The sequence below is a fragment of the Limanda limanda genome, chromosome 18 (assembly GCF_963576545.1).
Source record: "Limanda limanda chromosome 18, fLimLim1.1, whole genome shotgun sequence".
NCBI lineage: Eukaryota > Metazoa > Chordata > Actinopteri > Pleuronectiformes > Pleuronectidae > Limanda > Limanda limanda.
In genome coordinates, this window is record NC_083653.1 from 17196251 (window position 1) to 17217678 (window position 21428).

Sequence of the window (21428 nt, forward strand, 5' to 3'; positions counted from 1 at the left end):
TTAAACTACGTCAACACAGAGAAGGGAGACAGAGACTGTACTTTGAAATGTATGAATCATCCACTGATCTAGGGTTCTTGTCCTTTTCCCTTCCTGTGCTCAGCCCAACAGAACCTCTTAAACTCTCCCTCTGGTTTAAGGGAATTAAGGACACATACTGCAGGTAACAGGCCTGATAAACTTGGTCTTAAGCACCAAAATAAACAGTAATGTTAATGATCCATTAGATATTAAAAATGATCTACTGATCTTGTTGTAAATTAATTATTAACGAATAAATGTCTTCAGCCATACTAGCAGCTCTGTGAAGCTGCACTTAGGCAGAGCAGCGCTTTGAGCTAAATGCTAACATCAGCATGCTAACCATGGACAGTTTATAAAGATGGATGATGTGTCTCTACTTCCTCCCACTATCGAGAAATTAAGCCAAAATACCCCAGATACGAAAGCTGCCATCTTGCACCGGAGACATTATTAGGAGCCAGATTCTGTGCCTTCATGGTTGTGGAGTGGAGCTGTGGTATTGAGGTCCCACCAATACACAAGCTTGACCAATCAAAAGTCAGTCTGAGTTATCAATCGATATCATTCACGCCGTTTTTACAGCACTGAATAAGTAATTACAAAACTGAAGCGAAAAATCACACTTTGGTGCCTCGTAGTTGTCCTCCAAAGTAAAAAATGTCAGGAAATAAAATCAGTAATTAAAAGTAAATTTATTCAACCAATTTAAAGAGTTTGTCCTGTTGTACACATTCTTCTGACAGAGTGGATACGACATTCGTCAAAGTATTTCTGGTTTCCAGTGATACTGCCATGGTAAGCTAATTGGCTGTAGAATGATATTGTAGCTGTAGCTTTATATCAAAATGGACAGATATGAGTGTGGTGTCAATGTTTTTTATCTAACTTGCCACCAAAGAGTGTGTTACTGTATTTACTAAGATCTCACACTCTGGGAAGCAAGAGGAAACGTGGGCAAAATACAATTTATGTACAAATACATAAATTAAGCTGACTTAGATTTCTCAGCCAAGGTTTTTCGTAACGCAGGGGACCTGGTGGCAAAAGGCGACATCTCCTTTATCCTTGAGTCTAGACTGAAGGCCATGATGATTCTGTTATTCTTTGACAACATGGCTGACTGAGTATAGAGCTGCACCTCTGGAAGGCAAACAGTGTGTGACATAACTTCACATGAAGTGTAAACAACAAGAAAGAAGTGCATTAAGTGATATCACTGTGATCCATCAAAGTAAAGTGTTGGGTAAAAGCACCCGGAGGCAGCAATCTTTCCCGTCCTTTCGACATGGTTTGCTTGAAATGCTGCTAACGTCCCCTCCCCCTCTTTAACTCACACCCCACTGCTTTCTGCTGTCCATCAAAAGCCCTGTATGTGTTTGTGCATGTGCTCCCTGCAGAGTCAACTTTGCCATTTTGATGAACCGTACTCTGGATTTTTCTCTACTCAGGATGTTCCTCTCTCCGTTTTTTTAGTGCAAAGCTGTAGAGCGCTTAGGAGCGGTGCATGAATGCATGCACACACCTTTATATGCTTAAACATGAACAGAATCAGAGTATTGTGTAAATGCTCATTTATAGCTATACAAATCTGTAGGTGCGAGTGCACGTGTTTGTCCACACACAGGCACACACTCAGAGGTCAGGCAGGTCACCAGTGAACAACCGAGGCCTGATAAGCAGCACAGAGCCGTCTCATTAAAGCTTGCGTATCTCCAGACTCCACATTCCGCTTTTTCTCTATCCAAACGCTGGAAAAACAACAAGCTTTGTAACTTGTCAGAGGGCCCCACTTACAATTTTTTTTGCCTGAAAAAGAGTAGAGCAGGGAATTCCTCTGAGGAAATAATTTCAAAAAACCCAGAAGATGAAAGCAGAGAGAAACAGAGTACCTGTCTTGGCGATGTGCTCTGTCAGCATCCTGTCAACAGCGCACAGCCAATTAGGACTGCAGCCAAATGGCTGGGTGAGCTTTCTGCTTCTCAGTCCACTGATTCTTCATCCAGCTTACAGACACACTGATGTGCACGCACACAATGCAGTTAATACAGCTGACACACATTCCAGTGTACGTTCAAGTAAAATGTGTATATATGCCTGCATTTTGTGCACAGGCTTTTACAGTAAACAAAAAGCAACATCCATCCAGAAAGACAGGAAGCCTATGACTAAACTATGAGGCAGGAGAATCACCCTGACTACCAAGTCTGTAGTCTCCTATCCTGTTGCTCATGCCAGTTGGCCATTTGACTACATTTCCATATTGGGCCCGCTCTGAGGCTGCGCCTGCAAGAGGCGGATAAGATGTTTGTGTTTATCTGTTTGGGAAGATGACGCTGAACGTGATACCCTCTCTCTGTAAAATCATAGCAACTGTCTTGCCACTGGCTGGGGAACCCATCCAGACACAAACACACACCCTCTCACGCACAGATACACAAAAACATTGCCCCCATCTCTCTGCTAATGCTACAGTCATTCCCAGGACCACTTTGCATATCAGACCTGACATTATGAGGAGACACTGTATGGTGTCTGGGGACAGTGGGTGTGGAGGTGGAAGGTGATACCGGCCCGGTCGGCTAAATAAACCTGACAGATAGAGGCCCGCCAGCCTGTTGGAGCTGCTTAGTTTCAAGGTATCAAGTCAAAAAGATTTATAACACCTGAAATCAATTGTCAGGAGAGGAAAAACCTCTCATAGTCGGTTCAGGTTTTTTCTTAAAGTTTTATACGGAAAAGGTTGGAGCTAAAAGAGACAAACAAACAAAATCTACAGCTTGCAGACACTCTAAAACATTTAGCAGTTTCATCTTTTCATTACACAATCCTTAGCCTGTTACATTTACTGAACTGTTTTTATTATGAATGCTAATGACTGATAGACATTATAAGACATGTTCTATATGAGCATTGTCGCTATTACAAAGCTCGGACAGCTTGGCCATTTGTCGCCTAGGTCCTGCATTTAAATTTTGCATGTAGGCAAGTGGCACTCACCACCTGCCAACTGGGCTACTTTGTGAAAGTGCAAGAGGATACATGGCTCTTCTGTGAGTAATACGGCTGCTCCAACTGTTCACTGAGCAGTATTCTGCCTCTGCTGCAGCAGATGCTGGAGACCGAGACAGAGCTATGATACAGCAAGGACAGAGCTGTTGCTGGCAGCAGCCCACATGTCATTCACACTGCGTTTAAACCTGAAAACACGCAAGACCTCAACGGGGCTGCTAACATGCAGACATCACTAGATGTTCCACTTAGCAAAGCTGCCATCTTACTCCTTGAGTGTGCACAGACAGCCAGGGGATCCTTCAAAGATACCCTTACACAACCAATGGCTGAGCCTAAGGGGGTTTACCAGCAACACTTTCCACAGAGTGCATAACATGCTGCAGAGTGCATATCATGCCAAATATCACACAGGGCACAGATGATGCACTTTTTCAATGTCTCTGTCCCTCGAGGATGCAACGCACTGAAACTGGGCCCCCTGCACCCTGACAAACTTTCTATATATTTATTGGCTAAAGCAGAAGGGGCTGTCTGAAAATAGTATCTTTCACGTACCCTCAACTCACGCATGTAGTTTGGCTTGTAAGGCTTATTCACCCTTTTAGCTGTTGTCAGAGTATTCAGCGATGCTGGCGTTATGGATAACAGCTTTAGCTGAGGCTGCCCAATGGGTATAAACTAGCAATTTTCACAGAGGGGAGGAGGAGTGAACCCTAGAACGCAGCTGCCTCAGCCAAATTCAGCAGAAGGTGGAAAAAAGATCAACTATCTCCAAACCCCACGACAAGAAGGGATCAGTGATGTGTACACCTGGACAGGAGAGTGTGGCAGACAGGATATGGGGAACAGAACAGAATGGGTCTCTGGGTCAACTCCATCTACTAACATTTGGCTGGCGAGCCATTGGAGACAGAAATAAAGAGTTATACTGTCTTTGTCTCCAGATCAAAGCCTTGAGAGACTTACACAAGTGTTGAGAATTTAAACGCACATTAGCTAGGACACCTCAGCAAATCATACTTGAAGAGGTTGACAGGTAGTTCTTTCTGATGCTCTGACAGCTAAAGAGGGGATGAGAGGGAGTGGTTGTTCTGCTTTAAGGAAACGCCAATCAAGGCTGTCACTGCTCTGTTATGCTGAGTTCTTTGGAATGAGACCGCAGTAGCCATCTTCGTGGCTGGGAGGGCCTTTGGGTCATGGAAAGGACTGTCAGGATATCTATGAGGACTTCACTATTCCATGGCTGTAGTGAAACTTGACCCACCGAGCCTGACATGCTTGTAGCAACCCCATTCATCGAGGCCATTCATCTTCCCCACCTTCTGTCGAATAACAGGCAGTTTCTTGGCCGAGACAAATATCTAGCCCTGCTGTTTAGGGAATGATAAAATATGCCAGGTTGATATCTGCAATGGATAAATTGATCACAAAAAAAGATATAATGGCAGCTGCTGTTCCATCCTTCAGTCGCCTTGCAGAAAGTAGCCTTTATATATCATGTCACAGGTCGGAGATCAGAAAAAAGTCGCAGATGCCAAGACCCAGTGGCAATGCATCATCATGCTATGCCATGGCATCAGTCCACAAGTTAACTTGTGTTATTCTAGTAAGCTGCAGTTGGAGACCATGATTGTTATGTACTGTGACAGACTCACAGGGGAGCAATAAAACCAGGAAAAGGTCTGATTCATCCACAGGAGCAGAAAGCTCAGACGATCCTACTAAAAACTGTCCTAAAAATAACAAATACTGCCCATTACTGAAAAAGGGGTTTAACGATTATCAAAAAGGATCATTCTTTGGACCTCTGATAAACACTGAATGTGTGGATCAGATAAGAAATGAAATTATAAAAAATCACTGTACATCGTTTTTTACAAATAGCAATGCCTGATAACACAGACCTTTTGGTGATCTGGTAATATGCACTAGTCATTTTTATAATCATATGTTATTGCAGTGTTGTATTCAACTTGAATTTGCCATTTCCCACCGTGAGCCATTTGCCACCTTGTGGGTATTTTTTTTAATTGATTTGAAATGTATGGATTACATGTATACTATTCCAAGACTAAAAGCATTTTATTAGCACTAGTTGTTTTGCCACTGATTTGTTCAATGTGAAACCATTTAGTCCAAGTTAACCATCTAGTACTTTCAGAGATCCATCTTTTAAAATGAGTGGTGTTTAAAAAGGTCTTCAAAATGTTGCTTATAAAAGAGACCAAATCTCAACTTCCTTTCCAGTGCTTGATTTGTCTTGCACATTGGATAGTAGCGTGTTTCCAGGGTGCAAGACAATTTGAGCTTATCTCTCGAGAAGCAGGAACTTGATGTAAGAAGAGTCCAGATAGGATAAGATGAAGAAGCGGCTATACCCTGAGTGCTGATGGTGAATTCTAGGCCATTGTCACTGACACACTTAGAGAGGTGTCACCAGACAGCACTGTCCATTTGAATCAAACTCGCTCTGTACATCCTTCTCTTCTCATAGCTCCAGATGAGCTGCGTGCCTCATCCCTTTGATGTTAACCTATAGATTTATACATTTAACATTCTCTTACACAATCAGCAAAGGTACACACCCACGCACAGCACTGGCACACGGCACGTGCACACGCACAGCTTCACTTTGCATGCGTAGCAATGTACACAGATGTACATCACACAGAGGGGCAGGGATATAAGTAATTTAGCACAGTGTGACACTTTCACGGTCTAATTAGCCCCAGTGTTGCAGTAAACACGTCCCAATGACCCTCCAGTTCTGGTTACTCATTAAGTATGGATGGAGCTGAAGATGGCTAGTTTCTCTCATCCATCAGGACCTGACTCGTCACAGTAGCAGCTCCCCAGAACCTTGTAGAACCTCAGGGTGAGCACCACAATCAACCCAGCATCCTCTCAAAAACAGGCAGAGAGAAAACAAGCAAGGAACCCCCTCCCTTCCTTTGCTGCTATGTGTCTGCATCTGCATGTTATGTCCAATTTTGACCATGTTCATACATGTATTCATGTGCACGTTCACAGGAGCGTAAGAAGCGGAATCAAAGAGAGGTCTGGAGGGATGCTGCATGGCACGTACAGAGACAGGCAGCCCTGTTGCTTGCTCGCTGCTGCTGTCGCCTTTGACGCGGTGATGGGGGTTTTCCCTCCTCCTCGCTCTCCCTCTCTGTTGCGGTAGCAGACGTGGCCAGCAAGCTGTGATCAAACTGTGCCTTCATCCTTCTCTCTCTCGCTCTCATCAGCTGGAAGGCTTCAGTAGAAGGGTGCCCCAGATTCATAGACCCCCCCTCCCCTCCCATCTAGCGCAGAGGCTCCGCTGGCTCCACTGTGGAGCTCCACTGTGGAGCTCCACTGACACCTTGTGGCCAGAAAAGAGGAAGTGCAGTGGGGAAGTGAAAGGAGGGCCTGTTGGGCCATGCACATTGCGGGAGATTATGATACACACTTTAATAAACATCACGGTGTTGACCTGGTGTGAACGTGCTAAATTAATATGAAAATATATGCATTCAAACCATCACTATGGGTAATGAAGCTCTATCTTAAGGAGAAATGTGACTAATTAGTCCTTCAATTGATTCCTTGTCAATATTCCCAATAGATCGATCAAAGGTCGCAATCGTTCTGCACAGGCCCGAGGGCACGTGGACAGTTTGGGGAAGAAAATGGTATCAGCTCAGATCCTGGATCGATATTAGTGTGTGGTGTTAATCTAGTGAGTGGCCCTCTGGCAGAAATAAGGGACTCAAGAGTTGAACAGCGCAGCAGACCAAAGAGCCATTATCAAATAGAACAAGCTCAGCATTTTTCTCCAAAATAAGCCACCTTTTTTTTCCGTCATAGAAGAGTGTAGCCGAGGTCCAGAAAACCGCTGGGGTGACTTTGGGTTGAGCACTGTCAGGGACTTTTCTGCCTTTGTACACTGGAGTATTATATAAGATTTTATCTGGGCCTTTTTGTGCATGCAAAGCCAAATCCAAAAGGCTCTTAAGTCAAAGAGAAGGAAATTAGCGTGACTCAAGCTGAGCTGTGCAGGTTGATACTGTAATCACCTAAATGCAGAGCCACTTTTCTTGCTGGAAAAGCAGACAGGAAGTCTTTAAATAACAGTGGAAAAACAATTCTACTCAAATGAACTCCTATGAAATGTTTGTGTGCAGGTAAGACTCTTCAAAATATATTACAAACAAAATCTTTAATCAGCTGTAGATGCATTGGCACAATGTCAAAGTTTTCTTTTGACCTCTACTGTTGAAAAAGAACCATGGTGCATAAAAACAAAGAAGAAATAAAACAGCAAAAGTTCAACAGAGTGGATTCCACATTTTTTCTTTGTTTATGGTTCTGTACAATACTGTTCCCAGCTAATACTTTGAATGATGTATTGTATGAAATGCTGAAAGTATAAAGCACAACAGAGACAACACAACATCCCCATCATTTAACCAAATGTAATTTACATTGGACGGACTGTACGCACAAAAATAAAGTCCTTTCACCTTCTTTCTCTTTGTACTGCTGATACCTCAGTACTGAGGAACATTTATACTTACATCAGAGAAGAAGACAAAGGGGAATAGGGAAAGAGAAGTGACAACAGAGGAGGGAACAAAGACGAGAGGCGAGGGCAAGGAACAGGAAATGCTTTTTTCGATGTTTTACAGATGTAACTTTTATGCTGCAGTGCTTAATAAATGATCCTCTCTGCTGTTTTATTCAAAGCGGAAACAAACAGACTAGATAAAGACAAAGAATATGAAAAATGGCACCGTAAATTACAAATCAGATTTTGTTCTGGGCCCGTCAAATGAAACCCAAGCCTTTTGAGTTGGACTTTTTTAGTACTCCTCCTTAAAGGTGACACGTCGTGCTCAGTTTTATTTCCTCTAGTGGGTAATAGGTTATTTTTTTATGAATGTAAAGGATCTGCAAAGTTACACTGCTCCTGAAAATCTGTAGCACCCTGTCAGTGGGCTGGACAATACTTCAGAAGAATTTGCATAATACATGGCGAGCTGTTAGTCTGACAGGCCACCTTACGGTAAAGTGAGAGCAGAGGTCAACACTTCCCACATGCTCTGGAAACGGTGGATCAGTTACAGCAGAATATACCAGCTGGCCATGCGGAGCAGAAATTGACATTATGAGGACAATGATGTGTTTTCAGAACATTTGAGCATGTACACCTTATGAAGTAATAACACCAATTCAAGTTATGAACAGGAATATGAGAAAACATACGTCGCCTTGAATGACAAATTCTGGCATCCCATCAACTTAGGCTCGTCACTTGATATGAGCCAAAATAGCCGCATTTTCCACTATGATAGTCTCTTTTAAGTGTTTTTTTTCTAGGCACTATTAGACACATGGCAATACAATAGGAGTTAGAGGGAAGAAACAGAGTCAACATACAATACTTTAGTCTCTATATACAGGGAACTTCCCACTATGCATGTGCAGGCTTCTTTTTCAAACTTCTTTTTCAGGTTTTGCGTATTTCATGAACTTTAAAAAAATGTGGTGCTGTAAAAATTACACTTCAACACATCAAGAGATAATTCAGTACAGAGGATCCCCAAGTGGGTTTCAACAAACCCCAGAGGGTGTTCTTGAAGAACAGTTTCATCTCATTATGTTCACAATATAATCATCTACTCAAAATTGATTAATCATTCAACCCATCTCCATATTGACACTTATTTTCCTTTACTAAATCAAACACTGTATCACAATGCAGTCCCTGGGGATCTGAATACAGATGTATTAGGCTCTGTGGAGCATGAAATTCAAGTCTTACAGCAGCCTCCCTGGATCAGGGTTCATTCATTGACCCGCTTCAGTCCTCCTGGTGCTAACACACTACAGAGTAAGGCTTCCCCTCGAATTGATAGTTCAGAACTGTTTTAAAAATCAGTCGAGGCATCGTCCCGTCTCAGAAAGGCACGCTCCTGCTCCGGCTTTTCTCCCTTGGTTTTTTATTCTTAATTTTTTTAGCAGCACTTTGCATTAATCCCCGATCCAAAGGAGAATGACACTTTGTGGCCTTGTCGATAATATCAACATACATATACATATTTACAGAGAAGAGCACTTTCTAAAAAAAGAGTCAGTTGATACTTGTTTGTTTCTTGTTTTGTTGAATAGGTCTTTGTGTCTGTGTGAACTTTTCAGGGTTTTGAGTTAAATGTTTCTTATATATACGTGTGCACTGTACATATGGCAAGCATGTAGAAAGATACAACATGGAAACGAGGCAGAGAAACATGGCAGACATGATGGTCTTTGTACTGTGTGAGTGTCTGTGTGTGAGTGTGTGTCACTGTGGTTTTAGGAGTGCTTGATAGTGTATTTGCCTTTCTGCAGCTGGGAGATGTACAGCTTTGACTTGGTGCCATCCAGCCGTTTGAACCACACCTCGTCATTGTTGATTGTGGTGATGATGGCGCTGCATGACACACAGAACAGCACAATGTTAGTGCGACAAACCAAACCACAATCCTCACAGTTTGTGTGAGACTGTCTCAGTAAGCAGAAGTGGATGGCCACTTCTCACAGCGTGGAAAACAGTCAGAAAGTTCCCTTGTGCATTACTTAACTAAAATGGCAGCATTTGTTTTGCAGACTGTTGCTGCAGTGACCTTACAAAGTATGTGGATCTCAAAGTGAAACCAAGACTAAAATCTATATGTTTCTACAAACCGTCTAATGATTTTGATCAGGCTTAGAAATTATCCTTTAAGATGTGACAGAACAGAAAACACACAAGACAGCACTCAATCAGTTTTTGTATCAGTGAATTATGCATTGTTGTTACCACCGCCAAGGTCGTTATATTTTTACCGGGCTGGATCCTGGAATAGTTTTACTCACTTTCATGAACATTATGAGAAGCAGTTTGGACATTTTCATTGACTTCTTAGAGAATAATTCATGGATCTTGATGACAATCAAAATCAGCTTTATGAGAATGTGAAATTAGGTGCGGATTCAAAACAAATCTGAATAAAGTAAATTCAAATGTGGTTTCAAAAGAGGGCTGTTGAGAGGTGTGCACTCTACTGAAAGCCATTCTCATTTTTATTCATATTGTGTCTCTGTGTTTATATTATCATATACACAGCTATGTTTACATCCATTTACAGATAACTCTGGGGGTGGAGATGAGTCTCTTCCCAGTGACTGCGAGCTATTAAAAAAAAAAAGACATGCGTACACATTTACAAATCTGTCAAAATGAGTGTGTGTAGATGTTTGTGTCTTTGTGCGTAAATAGAGTTTAAAGTCATGAACCTCAGATGACTTCTTGGAACTAGATGTCCTAGGGCTTGTTTTTGTGAAACTGGCACTTCCCTGGGGTGACGTTACACAAACACAAACCCACACAGAGGCTGGTGACAAATTAAAGTAGAAAACAAAATAAAGTGTTTTATTGAGGTGAGCCTGCAGAACAGCTTTAGTGCTTGTTGCATTAGATTCCTTCTATTCGAGTAAGTTTATTGTCCGTTTGTCTGTTGTTTAGTCTCTTCTTAACATCAACATGCCTGGGACTATAGAGGAAAATGAGACTAACTCTGGTACATTTATATGAACCATTGTGCTCATATTAATTAATGAACACTGTCCCTTTTAAATACATACAAGTTTATGTTATTATCTCCCTAAGGAGTTCAGCTGGGTTCATTAATGTTATTCAGCTACTTGTCACGTATCATTATGTTTCAGGAATATAGTTTATATTAATATATGTGTCAGGTTTTAAGTTTTACTCTTAGACCACTGACTGGCCCCTGTATCGCAGCTCTACCCCCCCATAACATCCTTCTGTTGCATTTGTTTTTCCACTCAGTGGTATGGAGGGGTGTCGGAGTTGTGCTGTGACATCAATGCATTCCCATCTATTCAGTGTGCATCCTGTCTCGACTACGCACAGGACAGGACGCATGGAGCAGTGGGTGGAATCACAATCTTTCCTGTTAACGCTATCATGGCATTGGGTCAAATCATCCATGATCATCTCCATTGCTGAACAAATCCACCCTGTGACCACAACTGCTCCACAGGCCTTGTCAAAGCAACTATAGACATTTATTTAAATGGATATCTTTCCTTCCGTTGTTGAATGAAACCTGCAACTTAAAACGCAAAGTTGCAGATGATGTTGTTTAACGTTCTAACTTTCTCATGCTGGAACCAAAATGCTCACTCTCTCTCAGTTTTACATAGAGCAATCTATTCCTAAATTAACCCTCCTCCCACACACACACACACACACCTCGTCGGGTACTCGTCCTTCCTGTTGATACAGATGGCCTGTCCCCTGCAGTACCAATGGTTGTCAAAGAAAAGTCGACCGTCCTCGGAGCGCGCAACATGGTGATGCCTTTCAGGCTTCACTGCAGGAGCTGGAGGAGGTAAAAGAGACGGATAATATTTGATGAGGGTGAGACAGTGAGACAGGGAAGGGAAGACGGGACTAAGTGTTAGGTTAAAAGAAATTCAGTACAAAATCTAAACAAAACTAAAAAAAACAGAGGACAAGGAGAGGGACAAAGGCAACATTCGTCTCCTCATCAATGAGCTTGAGCACTTTCAGTACTGTATGAACCCCTCATGTGTAGCTGTGGGTCGATCGCTGCACTCAGCCACCTATTGACTGTAACCAAGGAAGAGGAGTAACTCTTACCATCCACCTTCACCCTGTGTGGACCCAGTGATGCCATTGCCTGCGGGTGGAGGAAACAGACACCTAACATCTGCACTTAACATCAACACAGATGCATTGACCAGCTGACTAGCTTGTCCATTATCATAACAGTACCTTTCTTATTGCAGTCCAGTCTTCAAGAATATCCAGATCTTGCAGCATGTAAACGATATAAGGGCGTAAAGGAGAGGTTAAGGGAAACTCTGAGGAGTGGCAGAAAACATCTGTCTCTAACAAGCCCGACAGTGAACCGCTGCAGTAAAATGTAAGTGGAAAAAGACAAGGACAGGCCAAAGGGGAAAAGGATATCAGAAACTACAACAGGCTTCTTCTTCTTGACAGGGCAGAACGGGTCCTTCTTCTTGTTTTTCCGTGAGTGTAATCCATCGTTCCACAACTCTGGAAAACAAAGAGAGTAGATTATGTCTCTGTGTCACTTCTTCTGTTTGCTTTAATATTTTAATCCGTTTTATAGTTATTATGTGCAAACTTCACTTGCTGTCAGTTGACATTTTCTTGATCAAATACGCAATGTTTATTCACTGATTGCTTATCATTACTTCTGCGTGATAACCGGCCCCAAGTAGGTTTTTTTTTTCAGCAGGATTTCCATGAAACTTGATGGAAGGATGAGAAATGGGCCAAGAAAGACTCTATTAACTTTTGGTGTGGATCTAGTTCTTTATAACTTCTTTTAACATTGCGTGATAAGAGATTTTGGGGCATTTTCACCAATTTCCCAGAGACTAATTCATGGATCTTCGAACATTCAGGAGTGTGTGCAAATAAAAATACAGCGTTAGCATATTTAAATGCGGTTTCAAAGGGAAGAAGGCTTAAATTTAATTTGTCTTTTTTCTTTGGCAAAGGAGATAATGGTTTTATGATCTCAGTTGTACTCTGTAGAGTATGTAGAGATAAATTACCTGCTTTACTTATTGTTCATACAATTTACAAATATTTACCAACTGCTCCATAATGAATGCAAGTTAGTCTTTTCTCTGTTTCTGAATATAACCAAATACTTTGAGTTCGATGGACTGTGGCTGACCTGACTCAGAAACTTTAGAATCTCTCTCTAAAAAAAAAACATTCTGATAGATTTTGGCATGTTACTTGGATGGATCAAAACAACAATGGTTTGTGTTGAAGCCTTGGCTGGTACCTGAGGTAATATCAATACTGTGTCTGTCCTCTTCCAATCTTCTTATCTTTTCCTCAAGTTCACTTTGCACGGTGTCAAACAGCAGCAACTTCTCACTCTGGAAGAGAGAAAGAAAGTCAGCAAAGACAGAGAGGTCATCACATCACAACACACCACTCCAGAAGCAGGAGCAGGAACGGGGTGGAATCCAGGCAGTGAAGAGGCATGTACTACGAAGCAAGTTCAACAATCCACACTCACAAGATCCACAGGATCCTATAAAAACGATGTCATGTTTCAATGGAATTGATTGGTTAATGGGTGGAGATTTTATATTGGTAGATCTCTTATCTCCAACTTAACCTGGTCTGGAGCAGGTTAAGTCGTTCTTCATAAGTTACCACGGTGATTTACCCCAATTAGAAGTAAACAAGCTTTGACTGAAAATCCTGAAGTAAACCTGAAGTTCCCCTGATAACTGCAAATCCTGCCTCATAGTACTGGCCTCAGATGAGGGAAAAACCCAAACGTCCAAAACTACAGTGGATTTCCTCCTTTGTTCAGGTAATTGTCTGTTGAATAAAATCTATTTTTAAAGAGGTGCCTCACTGGCTCTAATGTTGGCCTCTCACCTCCCAGTGTTGGCAGGCTGCCTGGATCTCACACTCGTACTTATTCTTCACCGAATCCAAACACAGCTCCCTGTAGATCCCTGCAACACACAATAATGGGAAATCAATTCCGAGGCAACCGACAGAAAAGACGACAATTTGGTTTAATTCAAACAACTATAGTCTTTAATTAGCACCGAGACAAATGTAATTAGGTATTCAAATGAAACGCTGACATTTAATCAGGTGTTACATCCTGTTTTGCTTCCTAAGTCCAGACATTTCCCAGAAACTTCTACAGAGGGGCTGTATGTGGGCACGCAGATGTTTAGTCAGCTGCTTCAGGCATTTTCGTAAATTTTTCCTGCCAGCCCCCCCCCCCCCCCCCCCCCCCCCCCCCCCGCATAAAGTGAGCCCATGTGAGAATTTCCGGAAACTTTGCAGCAAGCGAGTGGACGTGTTAATGACATGAAGACATTAGACATGAAGACACAGACGAAGACATCAATTTGGAAAGGCAATGAGATCGGAGAGCTTTTGGTTATGAGGCCCGACGCCAGTGTCGATGTAATGTAAACAAACACATGTGTTTTCCATGGCGACCTTTATACTTCATGTCTCCTGAATTCTCCATTCCTCGCCTGTATTTGATGGACTTCAACATGTCTGACAATCTCCTGCTGCATTCTTCAAAACTCTGAGTATGAGTTTGGACTCACCAGCCACTTTAGTCCTGATCTGCATGTTCTCCTGCAGGTTGGCTAAAGGCTCCAGGTACTCTTGGGCACAGCCAGCCATTACCTCCTGCAGCTTGATGTCCACCTGGCTCAGACGCTCCTTGTACAACCTAGGCAGCAAAAAATTATAATAATAATAACAGCACAGCAGCAAAACACATAGCAATTCAGGAGCTTGAACTTGATTATTATTATTGTGACATTACTGAGTCCTCCAGCAGTGGGGAGCTAGCAGTTTGTCACAGCTTGGAGAAAGGACATTACTCCATTTTCTTGGATCTCATCTTTCTTGGATAATCTTTTCTTGCTTTAATGTCTGTTTTTACAAGATTTATTTTTATTTTATTTGAAGTAAGAATGGTGAAAGTTATAATATAGTTTGAAGACTTTCAAACTTTATTAATGTGACATGCGTCTCAATTTGCTTTGTAAAGATAGAGCTGGTAGAAATGGTCTTCAGAGGAACTTTTTTATTTTTTTACCTAGAGTACTTGTCAGAGCCTGTACTTTTCTACTTTTACTTGAGTCCTTTTTAACACAAGTATCAGTACTTCTACTTGAGTAAAGAATGTGAGTACTTTTGCCAACTATGCTCACTTCTGACGAACTGAACGCTGAGACCATCAAGTACAACAGGCGAGTTTGACATTTTAAAAGCAAAAAAACTATTTCAAAAACACTCGAAGCTACACAAATCTTTGATTTTAATGTCATCGTGGTGATGATAAGGATTTGATGTGAAGAATACTTGTGGAAGAGGACCTAAAGCAGTCATATTGTTCGTTGGCCGAGAGAGCGCAAGGCACTGCCATTAAAGTAAACACAACTTCATCAAATTGACAACACATGCACAGCAAAGGTCACAACACATGCAAATAGCAAAAACAACAGAACTGTCTCCAGGGGACCCACAAAAGTGATGAACCTGGCTGTTCAATACTGTATGAAGTTTCATCACCACTGACAAGTAACAAACTTCAATAACTTTACAAAGCATTGAACTACAGCCAGGTTCATCACCTTTTTGAGTCCCCTGGAAACATTTCCATTGGGTCAAATTGATGAAGTTGTTTTCTTTATTTGCAGTGTGTAGATCTCTTTCAGCCCCCGTACACACAGATGAGCAGCATCTCAGAGTCTGGTCCACACCAGAGTAAGAGATGTGTTTGTGTATGTTGTGAGTTCGAGACAGTTCCAGGTGTTAATGGAAGCAGCATGTGGAGGAACTCACTGCTCCTTCAGGTCAGTGAACTGTTTCTCCAGCGTGGTCATCTCGTCCAGACACTCCACCCTCCTCCTCTCACAGTCCTCATCGTCCATCTCTGTTTACAGGAGGACATGACAGCTCCTCGTCAACAACACTGTACCACCTGCACCCTCCGGTCGGCATGTCAGGTCATTATCAACAGCACAACCAGTGTAACATTGTAACTGCGTGTTGGTGTTTATTGAGGCCTGGTGTTTTTGTTGTTGTTTTCCTACCGGAGCTGTCTCCATCCTCGGACACGGAGGAGCTCACTGTGTCCTCCTCGTCCGAGCTGCTGCCGTCCTGCTCCGGGTAGTCCACCTCCATCTCCTCGTGGTTACTTTCTTTCTTCTCCCGGGCGTGGACCGGCATGGCGGCGGACAGAAGAGCCGGTGTTGACGGGCTGGCGCCGCGGTTCGTTGATGTTAGCCCGCGGTGAAAAAAAGAGAAATATGGCCCAGACAGCTAACCGGTTAGCTAGTCCGCATCTACACCAGCTGGAAGTGCAAACATGGCCACCGTCGACCAATGAGAGGCGGCTTTACTGAGGTTGACCAATCAGATGCGGGTACGGGTCACTGGAGGGTTTCAGGGATTTGTAGTTTGTTAAACTTTCACGAGAACCCGACAGCTACTGTTTGAGCAGGTATTCAAATATAATAATGTACTTTTATTTCACTCTTAATATTTTAACTGTTTATTACCACACCTCATGTACATAATGTTAATTTGTACATAATTAATACTCTGCACAGTTCTCTTCACTGGCTTGGCTTACACACGTATTAGACCCTTGAAATAAATGATATGAAACCACTGATAGTAAATTAAATGAAATATTTGACAATATTTATCCAAGCCGCGAGAATTTTTGCACTGCATATGCTTGGTTCATATAGAATAAGTATTCTGGCTGTGAATTAAATAATATGTATGGAAATAATTGATTCTAGTCTTGAGTGTGGATCAATTTTCATTTGCAAATTGGGCCGCAGCCTTCTCCAGTTTGGGAATGGCTATGCTAGACCAGACAGGAATCCTACCATTTTGACTTTAGTGGCCATTTTCCACTTTTTTACCTCAACGAACTTGTCGCAGAGCTTTCATCAGATCAACTTCATATTGAGGTGAGTGTCATCTAAACTTCTATTGGAATTAATTTCATTGCTAGACAACACTGTTTTCTTTTCTTTATGCAGTGTGCAATGTATGTAAACAGGGAGAAATGTGAAGTGAAGAAGTGTAAAATATGTAATGAGTCGTTCAGTGAAGAAAACACATCGGTTGTTTTACGAGCAAAAGGCAGCAATGGTGTGAACTGGCCAGTGCTCAACGTGGAAGTAGCTTAGTGACAATTCCTGGTAACAGAGTACCCATCGAAAGCCGCCGCAGCTATAGTAAAGCAGAAAATATTGTACGTGATAATGTAATACCATCTTTGCAACAACCACAAACATAATCTCCGCCCAGAACAGTACTTCAATTTTCGAGAGCATTGCTTGTTCTGTGGACAACCAACTGAAATAGATAATAAATATAAGTAGAGAGAGAAAATTGATATCTACCCAGTAAGAACAGGAGACTTCCAGGAAAGGATTGTGCAGGTTTGCCACTTAAGGAACGATGAATGGTCTGATACAGTTTTGGGGAGAATATCGTCTGTCCCACCTTCATGCAGCCGATGCAATGTACTACAACATATGCAACACTAACTTTCGAAATATGAAAAATATTCCGAGTCAATTCTCTGCTTACCCTGGCAACAAACCCAAAAAATTAAAAGTCGGAGGACCTGAAGATTATGAGAGAATAGCAGCATTCCTAAAGATGGCAAACTTTTTAGAAGAATACGATGATGAACAAATTACTATTCAAGACCTTATGGTAAAGATGACAGAGTACTTGCAAGACACAGGTTGTGAACCATATTGTGCAAAGTGGATGAAAATTTAAATAAAGGTACACTTTGGAGATAGAGATATAATGACTGGCCTGGCAAATCAATGTGTGGTCACTTTGCGAGACACAGCCCACTCAATTCTTTGTGAATTTCACAAGCAACAAAAATCGAACAATCCATAAGACGAGAAGCTGAATATAATTAAAACCGCTGCAAAGTTAATTGGAAGTGATGTCAAATTCATGGAAGTCCTAAATGAGTCTTACCCAGACTCAAGTGACATTGCAGCTCCTGCAAGCTATGTTCCAGAGTCACAACAAGTTCTACTGAGGAATATGTTTGCTGGTAAAAACATTGATACAAAGGTTGCATCAATCGGACAGTCCATCATGCAAGAAATAAGACCAAGGACGATGATTGCACCCCTTCAGCTTGGCTTAGGGGTCCAGATGCATCACCATTTTGCGTCACGCTTTTTGGTAAACAGTAAACACACTCCATGAGCATGGTTTTGCCTGTTCAGCCTGTAAAGCTCAAGTATCACTGTATGGGGGCGAAAAAGATGAATCACTGGATATGCTGAGATACAGGCGATTCTGTGATAAAGTAACTCAGAACTCATCTCCAGTGGAACCTCAAACTCTCCCTCCAATAGCTGCAAAGTCCCATAGTCTTCGGTTTTTTTACCAAATGATGTATTGGAAAGGGGAAGTGAACGTATGTACCCAAAAGACTGGGGGTGGCATGTTTTGGATGGGAGGTTTATGGCAATAATGACAGATAAGCCTGTGGCACAATTTTGAGATATCTATGTTTTGTTCTTTATCTTATGACTATGTTTTACCTATATCCTATGAATAATATCAGATAAAGCTTATGCTCGGTTGTTTGTTTCTTAGAATAATGTCTATCTTTTTGACTCAGACGCAGGGTCAGACACAGAGCACAACCACAGAAAGAACAACGAAACAGGAATCAGACATAGCAACCAACTGGTAACCATGCACATGAGAGAGGACGGGACAGAACTAATACAATGAAGTACGTCATGAACTATTGTGAGAAAAATATATGAAAACCTCCTCTAAGTCTAATCCGCTGTGTCTCTCCGCTGTGGCAGACTCGCTGTTTGCCAAGGACACCTGGTCCGATTGGACACAAAGAGATGCACATGTATTGATAATACACCACTGTTCACACACATACACACACTTTAACGTGTAGTCAGATACACATAATGTCCTTTGAGCGTAAACGCACACACATTCACACATAACAGTACGTCATGCTGCTCCTCAACTTCAGATACACACACACATCTCCAGCTAGTTGATTGAACATTCTCATACTCCGTATCAAACAGGGAGTCTAATACACAGCAGATTAGTGGTAGGGGAGGCTTTCTCTCACAGTGCTTTCATGAATAACTTCATTATATTAAATACTGAGATGTTCCCTCCTGTGAAATTATCAGTCTTAGAATGCATTGAGACCGGGACACTATGACCTCACTTCACTTCACACACACACATAAAATAAGCACACACACCGAGGCAATATGCTCATGAACTCTAGTAACCGCGACTCACCGTGCACGTCATCACGCAACGCCAGGAGGAGGACCCAACGAGATCCGACCAATCCCAATCCAAGAAAAACCTCTGTCATGCCCAGTATCAATATATAAGCTTTGTGCGTACTCTGCCTCTCTGCCTCATTTTTCCTGTACAGGATCAGTGGACCATGCATGCTCATTTGCTAGACACCGCAGTTTCCTGACCTGTGACCTCTGAATAAACTTGCTTAATTTTAACTTGAGAACGACGACTCCTGCCTTTGATTTCCACCCGCAACACATGCAAAAAACATGGACTCCCTTGCACTGCCATTTGCGGAGAATGTCGTGGTACTAGCTGCACAAACTCACAGTTGCCTGATTTATCAGATGAATATGACCCAGAGGGGAAGAACTAATCAAAGAACAAACCAGGAACTGATATAGGGTGCCAGAACCAAGAGCAACAGAGAAGGGGTCGAGGATCCAGGCTGGATTTAAAAAAAAAAAAAAAAAACACCAAAAAAACCTTTAAAAATAAAAAACACAAAAAAAAAACCTCCCCTGTTGATGCTACCTTGTCGTGGTGGGGAGGCTTGCGCATATGGGCTTTCGTGCCTCTGTGACCCTGAAGACTATACCGGCGGGGGTTATACTCATGGCAGGTACTACCAAGCCAGGCAGTTTTCAGGTTAGAGGTCAGTCTAAAAGCAGCATTGCAATCACCCATTGGCAGTGGGATGATTGGATGAAGATTGGGCCGATGCATTTGTCATACATATGAATGGTGTTTCTGCCTATGCAAATCAGGACATATTCAATAAGTGTGGAGCTCATGTGCATATTCAAATTAATTTCAAAAGAAACTTGCAATACAAAAAAAAGTTACTTTTCATGTATACTTTACTGCCAATTTTACCAGAGTTGATATGGTTCCTTGGGGTCTTAATGAAATGTCTGTAACATATTTTGGTCAAAATACCACAAGGATCATTTAAAAACAGCACCCATTTTAACCTGTCTAAAACAGCCCTCCTCAGATTGACCTGTTTTGAGGGCCCCCCCCTCCTCCCTCCTTCACAAGATACAAGCGCCCAGATTTTTAGCTATCCATTACCTCTGTAGAAATATGGCTACTGGAGACGAAGATACAATCTTGCAACCATATCGTTTTGAACCAGAGTCAGGTGGGCCGAAGCCTGGCTGTGAGAGCCCCAGCGCAGCCCCGCTGTGGGAACAGTGAGAGCTGGAGCTCTCGCAGTTAGCTCGCGACCCGTGAGACATCTAAGTGGCCGATAAACATGCCGATCGTCGAGGCGGGGACCGCGGAGACTCTATCCCAGGGTAGACACGCTCTCCACGTTGGATCGCTGTAGGCTCACTGGAGCCCCCGGAGCTAGCATTAGCTCCAGGGTGACGGAGCTCACCCAGGAGCTCGCCATCATCACCTTCATCTCACTGGTGGGGGGTCACCGGTGAGATGCGTCTTCTTGACAATTCCTTCCACCAAGAGCACTTTGTCTATGAACTTAAATTCTGCCTCTCAACTCAAACACGTCTGTGCTTCTGGCTATTATAAAACCTAAGAATTGTGTCAAGGAAATGTTATACTGTCGGCTGTTGGTGAACCCCCGAGGCCAGTGAGTATCTGTGATGTACATGTTCGTGGAAACACTGTCCAGGCTGGCCATTTTAAACTATATGTTCTTTTTTTTTTAACTTCTTTTTATCGAATACAGTCATACAGTACATAGTTTTTAACATGTAATTAGGAGCCTCGGGTACAAGTCTTATGTTAATGGTGTTAACTGTCCATGTATGTCTCGGGTCCAAGCCATCATGATCCAGGTATATCAGAATTAAGTTATTGATTAACATTGTCCACAAACACAATACATCTGACATAGCATTACATCAAGACAATATTCTGAGATAGCATGGCCTGCAGATGTCCATTGCTTAAATGGTAAAACAAAGAGAAAACAAAAGCAATATATTTATATATTTTGCTCATATCAGATGGAAGTGTAGAGCAATCGGGGAACAGTTGTTTTTAAAAACCTCTGTTTTCAGTTGTAATAGGGCAGTCAAGTATTCCATCCTGTACATATCTTGAATTCTACCCCTCCATTGGGTTATTGTGGGGGGCTGTGGCTTCAGCCAGGAGGCTGTTATTACTTTATTTGCTATTAAAATAAGGGCTTTCAGAAGTTTTGTCTGACTATTTTCTTCAAGGTTATCAGGCAGTATCCCTAAAATAAAGTGTGTTGGTTCTAACGGTATGTCTATAAATAAACATGTTTTTATTTCCTTTTGTATTTTTTGCCAGTATTCTGATAACTTTGGACAGTCCCAAAATATATGTGTGTGGTCTCCTACCTTGCCACAACCCCTCCAACATTGTGCTGATGTAATGCTCCATTAGATGTGTAGATGTGTGGAGTTCTGAAGTATCCCATTTTAAGCTTCCATCCAAATTCCCTCCA

General features: G+C 42.2%; 1 protein-coding gene across 1 annotated transcript; it reads right to left on the minus strand.

Annotated features, from left to right (window-relative positions):
• Positions 1-7222: 7222 nt before the first annotated feature.
• Positions 7223-15969, minus strand: brms1lb (BRMS1 like transcriptional repressor b). Its single transcript, XM_061091355.1, has 10 exons — positions 15724-15969; positions 15473-15563; positions 14224-14351; positions 13526-13605; positions 12915-13011; positions 12059-12148; positions 11864-11928; positions 11729-11768; positions 11318-11447; positions 7223-9490 (listed from the first exon to the last, which is right to left on the minus strand). The coding sequence occupies exons 1-10, from the start codon at positions 15857-15859 to the stop codon at positions 9373-9375; spliced, it is 975 nt and encodes a 324-aa protein (XP_060947338.1). The 5' UTR covers positions 15860-15969; the 3' UTR covers positions 7223-9372.
• Positions 15970-21428: the final 5459 nt, after the last annotated feature.